The sequence below is a fragment of the Lipophrys pholis genome (genome assembly GCF_963383615.2).
Source record: "Lipophrys pholis genome assembly, chromosome: 18".
Lineage (NCBI taxonomy): Eukaryota > Metazoa > Chordata > Actinopteri > Blenniiformes > Blenniidae > Lipophrys > Lipophrys pholis.
The window spans coordinates 20,164,893-20,188,950 of record NC_137646.1 but is presented as its reverse complement, the minus strand read 5'-3'; the positions used below and the strand labels follow the sequence as shown (position 1 = coordinate 20,188,950).

General features: G+C 42.5%; 2 protein-coding genes across 3 annotated transcripts in view; one reads left to right on the top strand and one right to left on the bottom strand.

The window, feature by feature from the left end:
• pcxb (pyruvate carboxylase b) overlaps window positions 1-24,058 on the top strand; it is a 312,252-nt gene that overhangs the window by 173,551 nt on the left and 114,643 nt on the right. The gene's annotated exons all lie outside the window — the stretch shown is intronic.
• Window positions 3,761-22,240, bottom strand: LOC308123729 (leucine-rich repeat and fibronectin type-III domain-containing protein 4; the record flags this gene model as incomplete). The annotated part of the gene is made up of 6 exons (XM_080486370.1): window positions 3,761-5,081; window positions 16,180-16,917; window positions 17,577-17,738; window positions 19,326-19,496; window positions 21,405-21,567; window positions 21,655-22,240. 6 exons carry the CDS (start codon window positions 22,238-22,240, stop codon window positions 3,761-3,763), a joined length of 3,141 nt encoding a protein of 1,046 aa, XP_080342496.1.

Here is a 24,058-nt window from a genome sequence, read left to right as displayed (position 1 = left end):
ATACATTGTGGCAAAGCACGGGCATGACAAAAATAACACCAGCAGCGAGCGGATTGATTCCTGCCTTTTTCCTCTTTGTCTCACGGACGCATGAGGAAGCGGGCACATTTGGTCATGGATATGCACATAGATGCATTACTGAGAGCTCGTGGCCTCCCCCCCCTTCCTTCAATTCTCTCCTTCTTTTCCCTTGCTCATCATCATCATCATCATCTGTTTGTCTGGCCCGAGGTGTGTCAGCATTCTCACAGTCCCCTCTCCCGCCTCCCACTCTCCCCATACTGGGCGTTGGGCTGCGTCTGCAAATGGCTTAGTACGAAGCTAAAGCATGCAAATAAGAGGTAGATGAAGTGGACGAGATGGAGAGAGAGAGAAGTCGGCTTATTCACTTCCTTCTGGCGTTCTTGCTCTCATTTCACAGATTTCACAGGCTTAATTTTGCAGACGCCCTAATTTCGATGTAGCATTCAGTCAATTTCAGCTCCTTGATCGGTTCCCGTCCCCCGTGCTGGTGAAGTATTTTTGGTGCATCCAACTGGGAGTGTAATCTAAGACAAACCCCGAATACATTGGTGAGATTACATTTCCTGTGGAGCCATAGACCCTCACCAGCAGTGCGACGCCACATCATGGGAGACAAAGATCTAGGCTGCTGCTATGGCCTCGGTGACCTGGATAAAATTACTACGTGATGTTTGGCTTTATTTATCCAGCATTTCCAATTCACAGATCGCTCCTCGTCTGCACGATTCAACAAGGAAAAGTTAAATGAATGCTGCTCAGTTGCAACTCGCTGCCAGATCACATCTTGCTTTGCTGCTAAATTAGTGTTAAAGTCGGCTGCAGGTAGTAGTGAAAGTCTCATAATGTTTTACATTAGACCGTCTGAAAGCAGCAGACATGAAGGGTAACAACAAAGCAGCAAAATCATGATCCATTAGCCTGACAGCTCTTAGTTCCTATTCCGTCTCTGTTTGTTGTGACTTCAGCGCTCTTTCATATTCTGATAGTCATATCAAATCTTTTCTTTTAATTCTGGTGTTTACCCCTACCTTTTTGCTTTCTAAATGCATTTTATCTGCTTGTGAAACTATTGATCTCCCGTCTTCTCTTAGCTCACCATCTTTTTTTATGCTCTTGGCTTTTCATCATATTTTCAGTGTGTCTTATGGGCTTTTTTTTTTATTTATTTATTTATTTTTTTTAATTACCTCAAGGAGGGTAACTTCACCCCTCACCTCCTAATCAGCTCCACTGACTGACAAGTAAACAACTTCATTTTCACGCTCACAGATGTGCGTGCACTGAAGCTTCTTTGACTCACAAGTTCGCCTTGAGCTCAAAACATTTTCATCAAGACTGAGTCATCTTTGCATTTCTCCCCAGATTCAGACTGAACCAAGGCGCCAGCATTTGAATTCATCTATATCCAACTTATGCCCCAAGTTTGTCAAAGATTTAAATATAGAACGAAGCTGTCCTAAAATCAAGTCTCGCTGGTGAACCAAAGTGCACACACAAACATTTCCCTGTCAAATATTCATGTAAAGTATATTTGCAGACACTATTGGCACACAACCTTTGTTGTAATGAGTCACTTTCAGTTTCATACATGTAATTTTTATTATTTATATCAAGTCCAGAGAACAATATTGACTTTGGCAAAATGAAATAAAAACAGAAAAGAAACAACATTAATGGTTAAAAGTCATAATTATTTCATTTAATTGGCTTTGTTTTATAGGCATCGCTGTATGTGTGTGTGTGTGTTTTGTGCTGTGTGCTTCTTCATTGTCTTTTTATATTTTTCTTTTGTTTTTTTTTCTGCCTAGTTATCAGAATTTTCTCTTCTAATCGTGGAGTTTTTTTCTCGGTCTAAAACAAAAAAGTCACACGATTCAAATTTTGCTTTTGATCCTAACATCATTCCCCAGAAAACTTTGAAAAAACAGAAACACATGGTGCGACAAGTAACATCATTTTTTTAATATATATTATATATATATATATATATATATATATATATATATATATATATATATATATATATATATATATATATATATATACTTTCAAGTTTTCTTAAATCTTTTTTTTCTCTTTGATAGAAGTTTTTCCAAGAGTCTCAGTCGTCTGTGCCATTAGAGATTTCCAACAAAGAGTTAGTAGCTTCCATGGTGGTTCTGCCGTTGTTGTTGTTTTTTTTTTTTTACCTCTTCCTCTCTGACAACATTCACAGTTTGGATTCAACATGAATTCGTGTGGCACAAAGAAATCACAGGAAATGAATCTGAAATGTTCCCCCTTGAAGCTGCTGCCGCGTTCTGACGATGCTACATTACTGAGGGTTGTGATTTTTACTGCTTGTGGTGAAAATGTAGTTACAATTTGCTCTTTCTTCACACCGAGTTTACCACCACCGATCCACCGTTCGTTTTTTGTTCCCCACAGCTTGTCCAGAAAGCACGAAACATGTTAACCGTGGATGGAGTCTTGTTGACTGGAGTACCCCTCCTGAACACACACACACACACACACACACACACACACACACACACACACACACACACACACACACACACACACACACACACACACACACACACACACACACACACACGCTGATCCATCCGTGGTCCATCAATGCATGCACACTTATGCATCCATTAGCATTATTCATTTGTCTGGTCCAATATCGACTGACATCCAGCGTGAGCTCGTCTTTCAGAAATGCGCACACTCACATGTTCCATCACACACTCCTGTCTCCTCCATTTTGTAATCCATATCGACTCCATTGTAATCCCAATGTCTTTCTTTTAATAATGTCTGTGCACCACTCGCCGTTTCCAGCGCGTATCGATTGATCGTGTCAAATGCGCCCAGCTCTGTATTTATACCTCCATAATCCGCAGGCACAGCAAGCCAAAATCATTGTCCAGACAACAGAGGACATAAAGTCACATTCGTTACGATTTGGAAAATACTTTTGAAATGGCCGTCAGTTGTTGGAGTCCAAAATCAAAGGAACAGAGCGCAGCTCTGGCCTCCAGACCGTTTTTGCTGTTATATTTCTGTCAGGCGAGAGGCTTTCTCCAGTATAACCAGTCGTGGTGTTGTGTTTGATCCAGTTTAAATCCATGTGGTGGTGTGGGGGCTGGCACTCTGGAGGTTTGAAGTGTTAGCAAAAGTCTGGGTCTATTAGTGTATTGGCTTTACTGAGATCCACACAGAGCTTCTGCTACACAACCTTTTTTCAGTTGCACTATTAAAGTCTCCCCCGCCCCCTTCGATTATGCCTCACTATATACCCCTCACATTGTCACATTCTTTGTCTGTACTATCTTTCATTGTTTTTGTTGGGCCACTCTAGCCTTAAGTATTTAAAGACCATTTTGAAAACACAATGTTTTTTTGTTTTTTCTTGTCACTTCTCTATCCCCACTTTTGTTACTAGCCATCATTCTTGAAGTCAGTGAGAGACCCTCTTAAAATTCTACACTGACTTTCAGGTGTACCGTTCTGCTCTCCATTTTTCTTGACTTCTCCCAGGCCAAATCAAGGAACTGCATAAGTGAGAGTCAAGGCAATTTTTCTCTTTTCCATCATGTCAACCATCTGACCTGACAATCGTTCCCTCTTCTACTGTTTTTTTAATATTCCCCTAATATCTCTCTACCTCTTTAGCCATCTTTAATAAATATTTCATTCATAGAACCCTTTATCCCTCTCATGTTTTTAAAGTCTCTTTCCACAGTCCCTATACAACACTTTCCTCCAGTTCTTCAGCGCTCCTTCCGTCCTTCCCCTTCTCCCGACCTCTGTCCTTTAAACTGCTGGCTTTACCCACAGTAACCCCGCTGTTAGAGTTGGAATTGGTGGTGTTGTAAGCGTGGATGAATCCCCTTTGGAGATTACACTGAGGCCCGAAGCCCCCGCTGTTTTCACCCTCATCGCTGGTCGTTGAAGAAGTTGTGCTTGTGGTCGACGCGCACTGCACCAGCATCCCGTGAAGTGACTGACTCCGCCTGGTCCAGATTACACTCAGTCGCTTGGCGTAACTGACGGCGCCGTAGTGCCTGGCAACAGTCGCAGCAGCATCGGTCGCTAGGGCGACCGAGGAGCCCATATCCAATGAGTGCCGTCGTTTACTAACAGTCCCACAGGCCGGACTTAGAGGGGTTAGAGGGCTTTGATAAGCCTGTGAGGAGTTCCATTTGTCCCTTCCTCTGGGAGTTATCCTCCAGTCCAACATCTCAGAGTCTCTCAGGGGAGCAGCCAAGGAGAAACTGGCTCGGTTGGTCAGCTCTCGCTCCAGACGGGGTCTCGGACGCTCTCTGGAATGTGACTGTCGGGGCAAGGTGGAGGGAGGAGAGGGGGAGTAGTAGAGTGGAGTTCTGTCACTCTCGTATGGTGGTGCCTTCTCCAGCTTGCGCTGCCTCACCACCAGCGCCATCTCACTTCCTGTCGTTGTAGAAACCACTCCCCCAGTTGAAAGAAACTGCTCCAGGTTGACTTTAGGTTTTGCCCTGGGCTTTGGAGGCAGTTTGGGGGGCTGAGAAGAAGTGGAATCTGCCACCTCTTTTTCCTTTTCCCTGTCCTTGTCTTTCTCCTTCTCTCCTCTTTTGGAAGGCAGACCATTGGGTAGGACCACCATCATCATATCACCAGATCCATTTGATTGGTAGCAACTGCTGCTGTTTCCCCCTTTGTCCCCGCCTCCAACACCTCCACTCTGACAACAAGCCCCGCCTCCTGCCTCAGTGTTGCCATTGTGACATATCATGTGGTCGCTATGATTGCAAACACGGTGGCGAACCATGAGCGCCACGGTAAACACCAGCAGGGTGACCACAACAACACCTCCAACCAGTATGGTGAGCGTCCCGCCCAGAAAGTGGGCCTGGAGAGAGCGGCACGCCGGGTAGACATCCTTGGTGGAGAATGTCGTACAACCCAGGACCTTTGTGGCAGCTAACGATGTGATTGTGTCATCAAAAATCGCCAGCACACACAGGTTGTAGTCCACACCAGAAACCAAGTTCTTCAGCAGGAATCGGTCACTGGTTGATGGTAGGATTCTAAAAGTGGATGGAAAAAGAAAAAGCACACATCAGTTGGATAAAGAAGCGCCCTGTGCCCAGAAAAATGTGAAAAGAAACGTACAATATCTGCAGTAACTTCAAACCTAATCTGAATGTACAAACATGTTGATGGTGGATTTGAGCAGAAATGGTTGAATATTGGAAAAGAGGCAGAGGAAAGGGGGAATGAAAGGATGGCTAGAAACTGCACAGGGGTGGGTACTGCAGCAGGGGGAGAGAGGGAAAATGAGGCTATTGATGGAGAGAGCGCCTGGGGAACATGAAAAGAGAACTCTGTCTGCTCATTTGGAGAGCAGGGGTGTGTATACGTGCACGTACTTGAATCCCTGCAAGAAGCAAACGTCGAGCCATTTTATAAAACCTCACAATTCAACTCCAAAAGTAGCCATTTCAGATTCAATGTTCACCCCCCTAAAATAAATCACACTAAGGTTGATAAGTTTTGTGGTTACGATTGGAAGAAAGCATGTTTTTTTTTTTTTTTTTTCTTGTCTTCTGTCGCCTGCAAATGTGTTCTCGCGTGTGCCTGTAATGAGCGAGCGCTTGCGTGGGATAATAAAAAGAGAAGTGCTTTGAATGTGTCCTCATTTTAAGTGTTCCAGCAGCCGTTAGAACTAACAAATGGGGGAGAGGTGAACAATAGCAAGAGAGGGAGGAAGAGAAAAACAAATCACGTAAGGTGGCGATGAGGACATGGAGCGCAGGCGTTACATAAGTTGTGTTTGCGTGTCTCAGTGTGTGTTTCATATATGACATGGCGGAATGAAGGTGTGTGTATTTTGATGGGTTGGCAGGTATGTAGTACGCCGGGGTAAAGTGTGCGTGGGCATCTGTAGCACACCTCAAGTGTCTTGTCACTGATGAACATGCCTTTGCCCTCTTGTGTGGGCAAGTAAGTGTTTGTGTACTTTTATGAACACCACTATTTTTCAGATTCCTCTTTTGTTTTTCTTCTCTGCCTTTTTTTTTTGGTCCACTTTCCTCTTTTTTTCCTCTGTTTGTGCTATATCAAAGGACTTAATTGCGTTGTTCATTCCTAACCATCCAGGTTCCCTTCAGAGTTGAGCTACAGCCTATAAATGCCATCTAGGATGACTCAGACTTGCGAGGAGCTTCTGCAGAAGGCCCCTAACCCTACTCTGTTTATAATGCATTAAAAAAGAGAGAGCAAGGATAGAAGCAGCTTGGTGTGCGCCCTTTTTTTTCTTCAATTTTCAATTTGGTGCAATCTGCTACTTCTACTTAATTAAAATTTTCATATTAAACCAGACAGACTGCAAATTCTCATATGTATTCGTATCACTGTTGATGGGATGGGATGATGGGATTAGATGTCTTGAATTATGCAAAGTTACCTGGGAAATAAGAGGAGCCTACTTAAGGCAAGCTACAGGGCAAACTGATGGATTTTGGTAATAGTATTGCTCAGTCAGAATATTGATCACAGATTTCCACTGCTTTCTCAAGGCTTAAAAGTTAACAAAATGAGAATTTTTCTTTTGGCAAATGCCCAAAATATCAACCACTGCACAGGTAGAATTTAGAACTGAAGTGAGAATTACAAACTGAGGTACTTCGTTTTTGCAAGTCACCTGGAGTGATTTGAGTCTTAAAAACTGGCACTGAAATATCCCAAAAGTCATCATTTTCCTACAGAAACTCAGTGTGACTTTAATAAGGAGTTAGAATGTACTGTCTGACATTTTCAGGCTTCACTATAATCTGAACAGATGCATGGGCCATTCTCATTAAAGCCACCCTCATTCAGTCGTCATTAAGTCAGTGTAGAGTTCTCTCCAACACAGTCACAAATTTGGTAGTTAACTTATTCTGCGTACTGGAGAGAATTACGGATCAGGTGAGCGTTGCCATGGCAAAGGCTCATTATTTGGCTCTGCAAAACAGTAATTTCAGAACGGCATCTCGTCTTGCGGTGGCCACGCATTGAACACTTACAAACCATCAACCTTCATGACATTAAATCCATCATTTATACCAATTTACCCAGCTTGGTCTGGTGTCATCTGACTATGGGCAAAGGCAGGATGCACCATGATAGGGCAAAGACAGAGGGACAGACAATCACACTCTTCACCTATGGGCAATTCAGAGTTACCAAACAACCTGAAATGCATGTTTTTGGGCTTCTGGAGAACCCAGGGTAAACTCCCAAACATGCACAGTGAAAAACAATCATTCTCCACTGGTGAAGGCCTCCAGGCCAAATCCAAACGGGAACCTCCTCACTATGAGGCGAGATGGCTCACATCAATATCACTCTCCAGCTCTTTCAGCGAGTGTGCCGTCTGTTTTTTTGTTTCTCAGTGTCAACATGTAAATAGTTTTCAAACATATCGAAAGCATAAACACTAAGCAATGCGATAAGACATCACATGTGAACATTCACGTGCCTACCAAAGGGATATGGTGAAACTAATATGCCAGAATGCTTTTGGAAATGGTAGCATCCATTGTAACTCTTCAAATGGATTCATTAGATTAAATGCGTCCTTCAGTTTATAGCTCCACTCAAAGAATGTTTATTCTGCAAAGTGTCTGCAGCTCTGCGAAATGAACCTCAACTATTCTGAGTAAAAAAAGACACAACAAAACACCAGAACAGTAACTAATGTCTGGATAGAAAGCGGCGGCATTTTAAGTTAGTGTTTATTATATTCCTGTGCCATATTTACAACTTAAGTAAAACCTAAAATTACAGCCAAATACCTGATGTATGACAACTCTAAATTAAAGGCCCCGGGCAATCAGTTGCACCAGGGGATTGTGAATCACGCTCTGTGGAGTACGGCAGTAAAGACAGTGGTCTCTCCCTCACATTTGCAACACTTCTGCTGCGTCGGTTATGGGGGGGGAAAAAAATACCTTGGTCATTAAATAGGCTTATAAAAGGCTTTTAAATATTACAGTGGTGTCAGTTCATCCAGAGGCTTTATGTGTGCGGATAATTACTGGAACCCCATGAGGCAGAAGACTTGACCATCACTATGGGGAGTCTTGTACACCAACGAGGGACTGGTCCCGTGCAACAAAGGGTTGTATTTAAATCAATTTTCTCTTTCTTTGATTCATATTAATGATTATTCATGTTCTTTCAATTTCATTTCCCTCGTCACTCAAGTGTCTATTTATTGTTTGAACTGGATGCTGCAAGGAAAACTGCCTTAACATAATGTAATAATTCTTGTGCTGATGGTTTTGCTCCTTTCTGATATGTGTCGCCACCAACTGGAATTATTTGCAGATTTATGTGAAACAACTGCACTTTTTTGTTGCATAAACTGTGAAAATCTAGAACATCTATATATTCTGCCCATTGTCTGACGCACAAACCTTCAGTAAATCCTTGAGTCTTTTTTTTTTTTTTCTAATCCTGCCTTTCAACATCCCTTCCTTTATTGGCTCTATCCATCATCCCACCCTCCATCCTTCTTTTTGGCTTATTGTAGATCCTCTTCCCCTCAAAGTAGCGTCCTCATTCCCCCCATCCATCTTTTAATAACAGATTTCCTTCATTTCACTGATTCACTCTTAGCTGTCCTGCCCTTTTTATTGCTTTGGAATCGCCCATCCTGCCTTTCTTTTTACCTAAATCCGCAGAGGTGCTCCCCTCTTTTGTTCCACATTCAACCTTTTTCTTTTACTCCCTTTCACCGTACGCCTTGAGCACTCTGTTCTATCTCTGCTTGTCCTTCTTTGTATCCTCTGTATTCTTCTGTGTTCTGTATTCTCCTATGTTTCTGCAGACAGTCAGCTCTGCTCACCACAAATCCTTCGGCTCTTCTTGCCAGGCTCCACCTGACCTCCCAGCCTCTCCTCTTTTCACAGTCAGCGAACTATATCTCTATTAGCCAACGTGATAACCATGTACCATGATTTAACATCCAAGGTCACTCCTCCTCTTACTCCCAGTCCTCCTTCCTTCTCCTCACCTTCCTGTCATTTCCTTTTTAGGTATGTCTGCTCTTTCCTCTTCCTTCTCCTCCTCCTCTTTTCCTTTTTCCCTGCCACCTCTCCATTTGCCCTCATCTTATATTACTCATCCTCCCTCAATTCCTCACCCCCCTCTCTCTGCATCTTCTCCTGAGATTGTGAAACGCGTCTCTAGTTGTTTTTGCTACGCTGGCAGCGACAGAAATAGCCAAGCAAATCCACTAAAATATACATGGACGACGCGGACACATTCACAAACGCACGCAGCTTTGATATGCTGATCTGCTGCCACTCGCTGCATTATGCATTTTTAACATTATTTAGCTATACGGTGCCAGTACATATGATCTTCACCTAAAACCTTGGCTTCTGTGAGACAATGTGTGTTCATGAATATAAAGTGCAGCTTGTGCTGGTCTGAAATAAAATGCGACTGAATAGATGTCGTTGAAGGTGCTGGGTTATTCCTCTCAAAGCCATCTCTGCATTCTCATACTTGGACATTGTGCAGCATCCCGTGACTTACTTAAGAGCGTGTGCTCTCCGCTTCTAATTATGTTTAAACCCTGCAAAGGAGTGTGTGCAGATGCAGGAGGGAAGTGAAAGAGACACAGAAACGAGTAATTAATAGTACTGGGGGTGGGGGGGTGTTGGGTCAGGTGAGAGCAGTGGAGGAGAAAGGATTGTTTGGGTTCTGTCTTCCCGTCCCCATCTTCTTTTTTATAATTTATTTTTTTTAATTTGTCATCTTTTCTTGTTGCTCTGGCTGTCTCATATCCTGCTCTTCTCTGGCTGCATTACCAGTCCTGGTGGTCTCACACCAGAAAGCATCATGAACAAGGAAAGAGAGAAAAATGAGGCGAAACAACAAAGCTATTATCTATCTATTTATCTCATTTCCCCGTTTCCCTCCTTATGTCACATCTTTTGTCCATTCACCCTTTAGTCCACTTTCTTGGGCTTGATTTATTGGACTGTTTACTTTCTTTTGCGCTGTCTGCCTCGATTTTTGTCTGCTTGTATCTTCTGTTTTCCTTGATCTGTCTCTCTGTCAATCTCTCATTTCCCTCCCCTTCCAGATTTTGTTTCATCCTCCCTTCTGTCTTTTTGCTTTCCTTAATCTGGCATTCACATTCAGCTTTTCCTCATTTGGCCTGGTTTTTTCTCGCCGCCTGTTTCACTTGTTCTTTCTCTCATTCTCGGTTTTTTTTTCTTGAATGACCTCTTTCTCCTCCCCAATCCTCCTTGTATTTGTCTTTCTCCATCACTTATCCCTCTGCTCTCTTCATTTTAATCTAACCACCCAATAAACAACAGTATGAATCCCCCCGCCCCTCCCTCTCTGCCGCACTTTTCTGTCTCTCTCCTTCCACTGACCATACACCATAATAGAGAGTGACATATGTATCGAGTGCTGACCCTTTCTTCCTTTTTTTTCTTCTAATACGTCTGATGGGAGCTGACATATGTATTGACACGGTGGTGAACACCTAATTGCATTTTCACATGGGACACACCTCAACCCTACTTCACCCCCCCCTTCCCTTTCTCTCTCACCTTCCTCCTTCATGCTTTTGTCTTTCTCGCTCCTTTCTGTCCTCCTGCCTCCCACCTTCTCCATCTTTGTCTCTGCATGCCTCCACCCTGCCCTGCTGTTTTATCTCTCCTTACATCCTTATCTGTCCATGCCTCAGAAGATGCACTTATCTTTGCTTCTTGCATGTGTTCTTGTATTGGTTATCAGGATAAAATAGGATGCTGATATCAGTTTCTTCTGTAATATCATAGTGTGCAACACAGAGAGACTCATGTGACATGACAGCAATTTAAAACATTGCATAGGCTTGATGTCTCCAGCGGTGAGAAAATGATTTTACAGCAGCATAATGTGGGATCTAGCCATCCATATACCGGTGTGTGTATATTTTAAATATACGTATGGCTTAGTTCAGTACTCCCATGAGTGCCATTGTAATACACCTGCTATTTAGTTTCAGTTCCCTTCTTCAGTTGTGTCTCCTTTTGTGACTCATTAGCCACGTTCTCAGCTGTCTATTTCACAGCACGCGCCTTTCCTATGGCTGTCAAACTCTCACCCTGTCCCTTTCAACCATGCCTCTTTTTTTTTCCTGGACTCCACTTTCATTATTCTCATTATTTCTTAAACTCTGCGTGATTCTCTGTGCAACTCCCTGTCCCTGTGATCGCTTCCGTTCCCATTAAATTCAGAGCCATACTTGGCACTTTGAGAGCCCAGCAGGAACGCTGCTCCTGTTGTGACTGGGGTGCAATTGTGAAATATTCTCCGGGCCTTCACACTCCTGAGACGACTTTAGTATAAAACTTTTGCCTCAGGTGTGTATTTGATAATACACATGCCCCACTGTCATACTTTGTGTGTCAATACCTTGCTGCAGTTTCTGAAAAACTAAAATGTACATCTACCTATAAAACGATATGATGAAGAAACAATGCAAATCAGATGTATTGACATATGTAATATACACCTGTTCCGTATAATGTGGCGCATTCCTCAACAATATTGCTGTGAAGCCGGGCTACTCTTCACTATATGTGGGTTGGTTGATGACTAGCTCATTCAAACTGGAGCAATTAAGTGGCTTGATTGCATAGCTGTTGATGAACTAAAGAACGCTATACATATACCTGTTGCAAATCAGTACCATGGCTATGAAAGTACTAATCAACCTCAACAAAACCTTAAATCAGTGATACAAACATGCATGTTTGCTTCAATTAAGCCCACTAGGCCATGCTGCAACATGTTCACCAATTTTCTTTAGAGTTCAATGCAAAATCATTGCCTATTGTCATTGGTTCAAAGGCCTATGAAATAAAACAATGCCTGCACAATGGGAACATGCACCTGGGAGTGCTAACCACAGCATTGTGCAACCTCCATTATAGGATCTTCATATGCACACATGCAGAATCATGAAATAATGTCAAATCCAGCACACATAAAAGGAAAATTATCATGACATAAATGCTAATATGAGTCAAATCATGTTTTGAGCCATGTTCGCTCCTGTATATTCTATACCTTTTTTTATATTAACTTTCCATATTGTGCTTTCCTGTCGGCTACAAATCATGCTGAAAAAAATGACAAATTCGGGAACAGATGGTACCCAAGGGGTTGCTTTAGGAATGCTGCCTCATTACCATGGAGGGACACTCCTAACTCCTGTTCTTTGTCCTTCAGGTAGGCTGCATACACGTTTGTCAGTGGGTGGCTGCTCACATTCCACCAGAAACCAGGATTTTCTTTTCTTTTTTGACACTGCTCTTTTCACATTACGTGAACATCGTCTTGCCAGAGACTACCAGGCACTGAAGTGTGGTAGTGTAACACGGTGGCACAGCTCCAGGAAGGAGGATCAGCCGATGTAGTCAGGGGAGCCGAGGGCGTCAGGGTGAGCAGAGCCCAGCGGACACCACATGGACGATATCCCACCTGGCTCTGTCACAGATGCCATCAAAATTAGACAAGTCGCGTTAAAATGGAGGCAGGTCTTTCTAGCATCCGACTGACCTTTTAAAGATGATGAAATCTGGCAGTCGCACAATGGACCCTGCTGCTCTGTAATCTATATGCCTCTCTCTCACTATGTCTGCACCTTGCTCACACTCTTCATGCTCACTTTTGGTTGTTGGATGTGTTTTGTTGCTTTCCATTTCTAAATCCTCTTTCTCTCTGTCTCTTTGCCCCCCCCCCCCCCTTCTATCCATCCTTGACCTAATTCAGCTGGCCTGGTGTTTTGTCCACCTGTCTGAGCGGTCATACAACAGCGGTAACAACCACAACAACACGATATGAACACAAATCCCTAATATCTTCCCCAGGCCATCCTTTTGAATATTCATATATATATATATATATTTATATATATATAGAGAGAGAGAGATCCCCTCTGGTTGACTCCTGTTCACTCTCACTTGTTAGCCCTTGTGATATTGCAGTTGGCAGTGGCGCGCTGACAGTTTGATAGAAATCTATACTGGAAACTCCTGGCAGCATTGTGGTATGTTTCCCTTCAAATGCTTCCCTTTCCATTTCTGCTTCATCTTTCCCCTGAGACTGGTTTCTCTGTGCCTCTCTTATACCCTGAGACTTGTCTCCTACTGCGTCCTCTCCTCTGCAGCTTGATAAAGACCTTATGTTTCGGTCTCACCTTTAAAATAGCTGCTGCCTCTCGATCTCAGTGCATCACTTATCCAGTCTTTTTTGTTTTCCTGCTGGTCCAATTTGTTTGGGGTTTAGTCAAACTTGTGATCGCCTACTCCCTCTTGACTGAGCTTCTGCGTCTCCCCGCTTGCCTTTACTGAGTCTGTTTTTGCTTATCGCTCCTATGTTTTCCCCCTCTGCTCTGCGGGGCTCAGCATTTCCTTGTCTGTAGCTGCACAACTGAGCCTTCACCTCGACTGATGCTGCCATTGCTTTACAGTTGTGCCCTTAAGAGAGGGATTTTTTAACTGTGTCACCCTTTTTGTCTTGAAGGACTAAATTTAGTGAGGGAGGCTGGGATTTGAAGGAGAAATATGAAGACTTTACTGTTATTCCCAAGCTCAGCATTTAGTTTCTCTGCCAGAGATATCGATTAACCAAGCACCCCTGTTATTTTCCTCACCTCTATTTAAGCATTTTGCTATCCGAGTCTTGGTTTATAGCGATAACAAATTTTGACTCGATAACAACCTCCCTTATTATTAGAGTGTTTTCCGCAGAGGAATTACCACAGCCAATCAGTGAGGGAGTTGCGATCTCATTCAGTTCATTTAATTCAATCATTTAATTAGTTTCCTGTGTAATTGACACAAACATGCAACGGGACTGTGCAGACTCTGCACTCCTTTGTTTTGAAGTGACATCTCAGTAGGACACATATTTACTCTCATCTCTTCATCCACCCTGCCCTCTCTGCTGTGGGCGGACACTTTGCCGTGGGGCTTTCACCACATTCCCTCACCTCTGTTTCTCCATCTCTCTGCTCCCCTACTTTCATATTTCTTTTGTTGAGTTTCTCTGAATTTTTGTAGACTTCATCCTCCATCTTCCTTTTTCCATCTCCCCCTTCACTCTCTTTCTTCCAGACCCTGGTGGATGTCTGCTGTGTACACACATGGTCTCTACCATAGTGATGAAGTTAAATAACTTTCCTCCCACTCACCTATTTGCTTTTCTCCTCAAGGACTGATTGAACACACATTTTTCTCTTCTGCGTCTAATCTGTCTCTCTGTCCATCTGTCTATCTCTTACCCATCCTTCTTTCATCTAAATATCTCCCAGGATGATTTGGTGAGAGATTATCTTCACCTTCTCCCTCAGTCCCTCTCCTCCACCTCTGGAAATCTCGAAGGCCTCATTCCTTTCTAAAATTTCACCCATTTCTTTCCTTCTGACTCTATACTTGGCTTAACTATTAGTTTCTTCTAGCCATCCATCTTTTTTAGATTCACCCCTGGCTGCCATTTTCCTTCCTCTTCCTTCCTCAATCCATCTGATTATAGGCACATTCAGGTTTTTTTTTTTTCATTTTCCCAATAATCTCTCCATCTGTCTGTCTTCCGTGCCCTCTTCCTGTCAAAAGGTTGCTTCCATTTGCCCCTCCTTGATAACATTTACAGCTTATTGCCGTTTTTATAACACCTGAGGGAAATTATGCTCAACCCCAATTTGAATGCCAACTCCAAAGAAACCTGCAAACATACAGATAATGCCAAATTAAGCTCAAAATGCCCTCATTCTTTCCTGTTTTCTTAAAAAAAAAATTCTCACCGTCCTTGTAACTGCGTGGCTGCAGCAGCAAGCCCACACATGAATGTTTCATTATTGTATGCCTGGAGATTCAGATTCGGCAAACTTTGTGCTTACTTATAATTCACAAGTAGTATTGCATATTTAAGTGCACCAAGAAGCTAAAACTCAAGCAACACTGTATTATAAGGAAAGGCAGGAGTCCATTCATGTATCCGCTGCTCTTATAATGATTTACTCCACGTCCTTGTTCATCCTTTTCTAGTGGTTTTCTTGACATTTGAGTGGTTAGTTTGTGAGTCTGTCATAGTTTCACAGTGTAAGCACAGAGAGTGAGAAGCTTGTGAGCCAGATTCTTCATGTTACAAAGGTGCGTTTCACAGAAGTTCTGCTTTGATTTGTTTGTCTTTCTAATCTTTTTGGCTGCTCTGAGTGTCTACAGTAGTGTAGCTCCTTGTTCTTTCTCTCCACAAATCCCACAGTTACGTTACAGCGACGCATAGAAACAAAACCTGTCAGCTCTGCAGACTTTTTCTTCTGCATGGAGATAAGTTTTTCGCCTCATCTTATTCCAGAACTATGCACTTGAAAGTTGTAATGTGGTGTCCTAAATAATTTGTGCTAACAAGATGAACATTGCAGCTCTTAACCTCAAATTCAGGGTTTTTCAATGGTTATGTGCTTCTGAGAGCACGGTGAGTAAGCAAGGACATTGAAGTGTGATGAAATCTGATTTGAAATTCAAATGGCACGACTTACTTCCGATTTAAATGTTAATTCAGATTAAATATACATTCCTGCACAATTCTCTCACTATTTTTTGCAGATTTGGATAGTAGATGCATTTCCCCGTCATAGTCAGATATTCAGTATATTTTCCGGACATTCTCCATCCTTCAAGTTCTTTTTTTCTCCCTCAATGAATACGTCTCCTTGTCTCATTTTGCATTCATCCATATGTAGAGACTCTTCACCTGTTAGGTTTTAGTTTCATGCAGTGATGGAGATAAATTATTAACTATCGTTGCCCCTCGATCCATTTATCTGTCTCCCCATTCATCCTCCCCTTGAGCTATCTGTCCATCCGTGTACAAGATGAACAGTTTCACTTCTGAAGTGTCATGCTGTCATAAATAAATTTTTCATGGGTTTTGCATGAAAGCAGGTTTCACCTTTTAAGCATGGGACAGCATTGAGACAAATGTTAAAATGGCTTGTGGTTGCTTATATAGAGGAGAAACTGATAACAGATAACCTGATGGAAAGTGTCAATTGTTTAAAGAGGGAAAGACTTCCATGTTTGCAGTGTGAGTAAATTGTATAATAGATAAAGTTAAACTGACCTGTAGATAAGGGTATCATCGGCAGTGCAGTTGTACTGTATCTGATACATCCAGACAACGTAAGCTGTTGACAAACGTCCGAAATCCCATCGGACCTGCGCCGAGGTGGATGTCACTCCTTGTACTCCAACCATCCGTCCTTCCACCTCCTCCTCCACCTCCTCATCCTCCATGCTTCCATCATCGACTCTTTCACCCTGGGAGGTCCGACTGCCGTCACCCTCATTGGCCTCCCCTCCGCCTCGCCTCCCGTCATCCGCCTCCCCTGCACGTCCCACGCCGTTGTTAATCCCTCCGTTTTTCCCTGTGCTGATATCCGACGAGCCTGGATCGCTCCTTAAAATCCCATTGGTCACATTCCGATTGTTCTTGGTATTAACATTGGTGCTCCCTGCGTTTCCACCAGGTCCACCTCGGTGTGGCAGAGGGATTATTTTCAAGTCCACAGTCGCTGTTGCTTCACCTGCTGCATTTATTGCAATACACGTATATGCTCCATCATCTCTGGCAACCGTCACCAGCATATCCAAGGTCCCATTGCTGAAGGAGCTGGTCCGGGATGAGTTCGCAATGATGCGGTCATCCGGCGAAACCCAGTGGACTACCGGCTCAGGGTCACCGATGGCACGACATTTCAGAGTGGCTCGCTGGCCCTCCAAAACCCAGAGCTTGTGGGTGTGACGAGTAATGAGGGGTGGTTCACAAGTGAACTCCTCCTCTGGGATTGACCAAAAATATCTGCAATAAAAAAAGGCAGGTAGTGTGAAACCATTGAAGTAAAAACAAACAAAAACAACAGCGCAGCAGTGTCACATTTTGGGCTAAGAACAGGGATTTTTCATCAGAGATGGGTTCGGCAGATTAATAGCATGTATTAACTTAAAACTGAGTTTGCGCCATCAATTTAAGGGTGAAGATCAAAACAATTTCACACAGTAAAAATAAAGCAGAATATAATTAATCATGGCAGCAATGGCAATTGACTACAGCAGATGCTCTTTTTTTTTCCTCCAAAGCCCTTTGTTGTCACAGCTTACTTTTGACTTCATAGTTATATCCAACAGAGAGATGCAAGAGTGAAAACTAGTTTGAAAGATCAAACCAGTGGTTAAGTAGTCAGATCTCATGGCCTGCCTGCCCTGCAGGTTTTATTCCTGTTTCTATTCTTGCACACATGAAAATCCTATTAAGGTGTCAAAATATGAGGCCTTTAATCAGATGTGTACTAAAGCAGGTCTGGTTCAACAGCTTATAGGACAGCTTGTCCTTGGACTGAACTAAGAAAACACTGTAAGTAATTATATTTGACACATTTTTTTTTTCTATTATATTGTTCTTCTAATACAGAGAAAGCCTTCACTTATTTGGGGATTGTTAAAATAACTGATGATGTTTACCTTCCTGCCAGGTGAGGAGGAGTGGCACATGTCTCCATGTCGTCTCCGCGGATAAGGCGCCTTAGCCACAGCAGTTCACAGTTGCAGTGTAGCGGGTTCCCTCCAAAATTCAGGCTTATGACAGCGTTGTACGGTGTGGGACTTATGGCACCAGTTTGAGACCTGAAGATGAAAGAATGGTGAACAAATTACACAGCTGTGGACCTTTTTTCATGCCAAAATAGAAATTCAAGAACACTATTTTATCAAGATGTTTCACTCCCTTATAAGTTTGTTGTTATCCCCCCCTCCCCCCTTTTTTTTAAATGCACCAACCACACAGTTTCATCTCTTTAATTTTATAGTTTTATAGGAAAATTTAATTGTAGAGGATTCAAGAGCACAGTTTAATAAAACCGAGATAGCTTTGGTATAAAGTAAAGTAATGGCATCAGCAAGTTGATGAGAAGAAATTAGAAAGAGGACCTACAGATTACAAAAATCATCCTCAGCAGGCACTTATGTATCTACCCAGGAGTAACACTGCGGCACCATCATACGCATCCTGAAGCAGGTTTATGGTTTCAGATTGGAATATTTTGCAATTATTAAAGAACAAAACAAGCCCTTCTCAAGCTTTCTATCTAATTAAGCTTCTGGAACGTATTCCAAATGTGTGTAAAAAGGCCCATAAAAACAAACTAGCAGATTTGACTCTGCAGTGGCCACACAAACAGTAGGGGCAGCATTTATACTTTAGTTCTGTTTATACATGCAATTCAAACATTCTTATTAGATTTCACTCATTTGCCATTTTCTTATCCAGGTACGTTTTTAAAGGGCAGCAGAATCATTATATGTGAGCATCAACTTATACTGGGAAACTGGATACATATTGTGTTTTACAGTATAAAGAAGTAAAAAAAAAAGAATGAAACCACAAAAGATAAATGTATATGAATCCTGCTGTTTATAAGACTGGCTTACATGGCTCCACCCAGAGATAACAAGCTCAGGTAGGCACATTTCAATGGCTGGCATTTGTAAATCTAGCAGCATATGTTGCAGGAACTAAACCTAAATAGAAACTGAAGGGGAAATGGATGTGTTCTAAAGAGTTTCAGGAAAACTCAGGTTTGAAGGTACCAATTCACCCAGAGTGTGACACAGCAGGGTTGTTGGTAGTTTTCTGGAGATGGAGATATCTTTGAACTATTTGGAGCTCAGTTGGCATCCCTATAATGATTGTCTTCTTTTTGACTTCACATGTGCTCTCTTCTTGCCATTCCTCTTTCTAAAACTTAAAATGTACAATTTTGAAAGAACCGTGGACCTCTAAGGGTCGTATTGTTCACCTTTGAGGCATTTTCTCTTGTGAGTTTCTGTGCGAAACATAATATGGAACAAGTCTGTGCTTCATTCTTATATCGCAGAACAAAGATGGGGGAAGGAGAACAGATGGCTTTGTTTCCTCTATAGTACCAGCTGCCTCACATGTTCCAGCCAGTGGACTGGTGAGAGTGAAACGGTTTATTGTGGTGCCTACATGCTGTTCATATGGTTAATTAAATGACAGAATAAAAAGTGAATGCAGTGACTAAAAGTTTTACTGAATGTCTGTATCATAACATTGTCTTCTTTTGTTGATGTGCCCAAGCACCTCCTGCTTAGTGCCATATGGTGAGCCCGGTACCGGTGCTGCACACCGCAGAACATTGCCACCATAACCACCTCTCAGAGAAACATGAAAGACGGATGATTAACAGTTACCTTGCAAAGAGAGGGTCAGGTGGCAGGGTTCGGAGTCTGTTGGAGGTCATGTCGAGCCTTGCAAGCTTATACAGCTCTCCAAAGACTCCTTCTGCTATGTGGTCGATCAGGTTATGGTCCAAGTTCAGAGTGTGTAGACTGGCCATGTTCTGAATGGACTCCCATGGTACCCTGAAGACATAAAAGAACATTTAGATTGATAAATATGAGATGAGATTATGTGCTCTTTTGAAAACGAAGAAACGGGAATATGTCTAGAAAGTCACAGCAGCTGTGAAGACGGACTCAATCCCCGGCTTGTGTCCCTCGGGGCTCCACTGACACAGTATAAGACATTAACCAGATTAAAGGGTGGTGCTCCCACTAGTACATCAGTCAAAGTTCACTCTTTATGTTCTGAGTACTTTCCTATGTGGCTCAGCGGGAAGCAGAAATGAGCGAAGACTAATTAATGATGACTGCAGTAACAGACGGCAACAACAGCAGATGCTCGCTTTCCTCCATACTCTTTTTCCTGTTCCTTGTTTTCATGAGTCCCATCTGTGACCCGTTGCAGTTATCATTTAGTAGTCCTTAAGTGCAATCATTCACCAATTTGGGTCAATTGGTGAGTCAAACTTTAAAAGAAAAATGTAGAAAAAGAAGGAAAAATTGGAAGATTTTCATTGTCTGAGTCATTCATTACTACAGTTTGTTTTGCATTTTGGTGTCTACCCTTTTTTAAGGGTCCATGTTTGATAACTTGTACATTTTTTAATTGACTTAAGCTTATCTGGTGTGAATAATATATTTCACTGTGTGATGAATGTGAGGGATTCTGTCCTTTTAGTCATTCAATCAGAGAAAGAATAATGGTAGCAACAGATTTAGTCTAAAGAAAAGAATCTCTTCAAGGGGAAGATGCTTTATATAGCTGATTACAAAATGTTGTTGTCTAAGTTTGTGGAAAGAAAATAATGAAGATAGTGTAGCACAAGGACACTTCATGAATGTGGCCTAAATTGTTGCCCTCAATTTTTATTGTGTTAATTTATTCTCATATTGAGGCTTTGATACTTATCAGCAGTCAGATTTAGGCGGCGCTAAAGGGAAAACATTGCTAATTATCAAATTGGAACTCTTCTTTTATTGGTATTTAACGACTAAAATTGTATTTAGTTACTTTGACCCTTGCTGTTAAGTTTTGTTTGGTTTGTTTTTTTTTAAGTGCCAGTGTATAGAATATTGAAACATGATCAGGTTTCAGAGGTACAGTATAGGATCAGTGTGTCTAACTGGTCCTCCCACCTTCTCATATGACATGGCATGTTTCCATGTTGAGCATTTTTAATCGCGGTCAGAATCTCTGAGGTAGACTCTGTTCTGACTGTATTCTCCACAGCAACCCACAAAAAGGGCAAACCGCGGTTGCTAATGTATGCATCATTAAAACTCTTTACTCTTTTCTTATGGTTTGATGGAGGTTGGAGAAAGGCCAGAGAGCCCCCGTAGAGGAGACAAATGAAACATCTTAATCAGGACTGACGGCAGAATGCCTGCACCGAGAGGTGGGATGGATAGGGACCATCATCATTGTTCTGACTTATTATTTAGTCCAGAGTAAAAGATAGTACTGCTAAGAAAATCCTCCATTGCCCTTGAGCATGATGAGCAGAATACTACACAGTGCTCTCGTATAGAAGCTGCCTATAGCAATGTACAGTTATTCACAGCAGAGTGAGCTCAAAAGTGACCTCATCAAGTCTTAACCAAATTGAAGTCAAAGCAAATTACAACCTCCTCAAAATTGATTCACTTTTACTTTACTGGGCTTTTTACTCATGGCCATCTACCCTCAGCAGTTTCAGATAGCCTCTCTTCATTGTCTTTGCTGACTTTAACATGAGCATAAAAAACTCTTTCCACTTTGCTTTGAAATTTTAGAAGCTGAAATGTGTGTCAGGAGAATAGACTTCTGAGACCCAGAACTAAGCGCAGCGAGAGTCTGGAGTCAGATAATGTGTTTCTACTTAAAGAAAAATAAATTAGATAAGATGCAGGATGCGTGTGGGCGATCACAACAGAGACAAAGCGTTTTACCTCCTGAGGTTATTGTAGGACATGTCAAGGTCTTCCAGCGTGAGCAAGAAATCGTCAAAAGCCTGGACGGAAACTTTAATTAGCTGGTTGTTGTTGACAATCAGATGTTGTAGATTGACCAGACCTGCCAGGTCTCTTGGTCCAAGTATCGTCAACCGATTACCTAGATGCCAACAAACAGCAAATATCAGCACTTTAGAGAAGTTTGCAACCTCATGTCTGAGAAATCTGAGCACTGTAGGTATCTCACCATCCAGATGCAGGGAGCGTAAACTCTCCAGGTCAGCAAAGGCCATAGGTCGAATAAGGTGGATGGTGTTTCTTGACAGCGTCAGATCGACCAGTCCGGTCATGTTAACAAAGTCAGTTCCACTCACTTCCATGATGAAGTTGTCGGCCAATCGCAGCTCCACTGTGCGCCGGTCAACGTGTGGCGGGACGAACAGGAGACCCTTGTCGGCGCAGAGTGTACTGAGCGATTCCGAGAGGTTGCGGCACACACAGTGGAAAGGACAGGCCGAGACCACGCCCCACGTCTCTCCTGCTCCAATCAGGGAAGGCAGCAGGCAGCATGTGACTAGAGTCAGCCAGTGAAACACCGGGAATGTGACGGAGTCAGGTAGCGTCCTCTTGGTAGCCCTGGGGCAAGCGCAGTGGATGAGGTGTGATGAGGAGGGCAAAGATGAGACGAGAACAGGGGGGATGAGAGAAAGAGAGAGGATGGATTGAGGGAAAAGGGAGGGGGAAGTGGTGCTGCCAGCTTTTTGTTTGGGGTGGAGGTGTGTGTGGGGCAGGTGTTTCTGTCTGCAGGGATTGAGGGGTGGGGGGACAGGCATGGTAAAACGCCTGGCGATCCACAGACCTAAAGACACAGAGGGAGAGAAATAAGTGAGAAAGAGTTAAATAGTTTTCATACCCATGCCCTGGTCAGGCAGTGTTTTATAGGAGATGCCTGAAGTGTGTTTTTGTGTCTGGTCTCCTGCCTTCCACCTACTCTGACGAGACAAGGCTGGTACAAAAGCTTGTTCTGCACACATACATGCTTGTGTTGGCCAAGGCCTCTTAAATAAACACCACTCTGCTCCAATGCTCACTTGGTGCTTCACCACAGAAAAAAGTCCATGTTGAGAAATAGTCGACACCCCTGCAATACACCTTTTTTTTTTTTTTTTTTTTGTTCCGGTACCTCTTCCATACACTCATGGATGCTCACATTGAGCCCTGTGTACCTCTTCACCGCTACAGCTCATTGCCTAGCAACAACATCCCAAAAGACTGAACACAGCCAGTCCCTATAGTAACGGTTACCTAGAAACCTGTAAGTGCAGATTAGACATGTGTTATATCACATAGGACCCTTTGTCACAACTGTGGGTCAGGGAATCAAATTGGGTCACCAGCTTTGATTCTCCTGCCTGAGCACAATATAGTTCTTTGTACAGCGACACAGACAAGGCGGCCATTGGAAATCATGCAGAAGCGTCTGCCTGTCGATAAACACTTTGTGGCTATCTGGTGGTAAGGTATAGAAATGACTCATTGCCACTAATTGGCATGCATAATAGTTGTTATAGCAACTGTAACCTAGATACGGAGAGTGACAAGGATTGTTGATAACAGTCACAGCCGTGACAAGAGATGGGCTGCTGAGTCACAGACATGCACAGAGGATTGGAACTGTTGTATATGAAGCAACTGAGAAACTAGGAGTTCAGTGCATATACAAGTGTATTACACACTTTGAGTAACAACCACACAACACAGCTGTATTTCATGCTGACTTTACAGGTTGATGCAAATTGCTATAATTTGTTCTATGTGAAAGCAGAGGAGGATTTACATTATAGATTCAGTGTAAATGTAAAAAAGAAAAAACACAATGCAATTTTCCCCCTGTTTTGGTTTACTTCTAAAATGTAATTGTTACTTTAGACCAGGTTGGAGTGGCCCATTGTTGAACCATTTGCTTTATATTAAAGTCATAAGAAAACCTACTGCCAGAATGATTATTCATTTCATCTCAGGCTGCTTAATGCTCTCACATAAAGGACACAGGAATAAAATAAGCAGTACCCTTTAAAAACGATGGGAATATATTACACGTGGATCACTCTATGCTCCATTGAATGGTATCTTTACTTCATATCATGCACTTCCCTTTGAAACATGAGGTTTGGACCAAACATTAAGCCAGTGGTGTGTCACTAATGAAAAGTGATGCATTTTCTACAACTGTGTTTTATATGTCTACTGCTGTCGCATTTATATGTAAAACTGTCCACTATCTTTAATGTGCATCAGGTAGGATATGCTTAACACAACAAAATTGACCCATTGTCTTTAGAGGCATTGTCATAATTGATGGTTTGTTGGTAGTCCAGTGGAGTTATCTGGTTCTTTTTCTGCGTTTCAGGCATTTTTGAAATTACAAATATATCTACTAACATCCAAACACCTGTTCTCGTGGAGAGACTCGCCACCCCATCCTGTGATATTCTGAAAAGTTGGATCGCTTGCAAACATATGAAAAATTATCCCCGTATGCAAACACATGTTTTTAGAATTCCACAAAAACTGTTCTTCCTTCCTTTAAAACTTGTTCTTATTTCATAACAGAGTACCTTTATCCTTATAAGGTACTCGTGTCGCTGTAG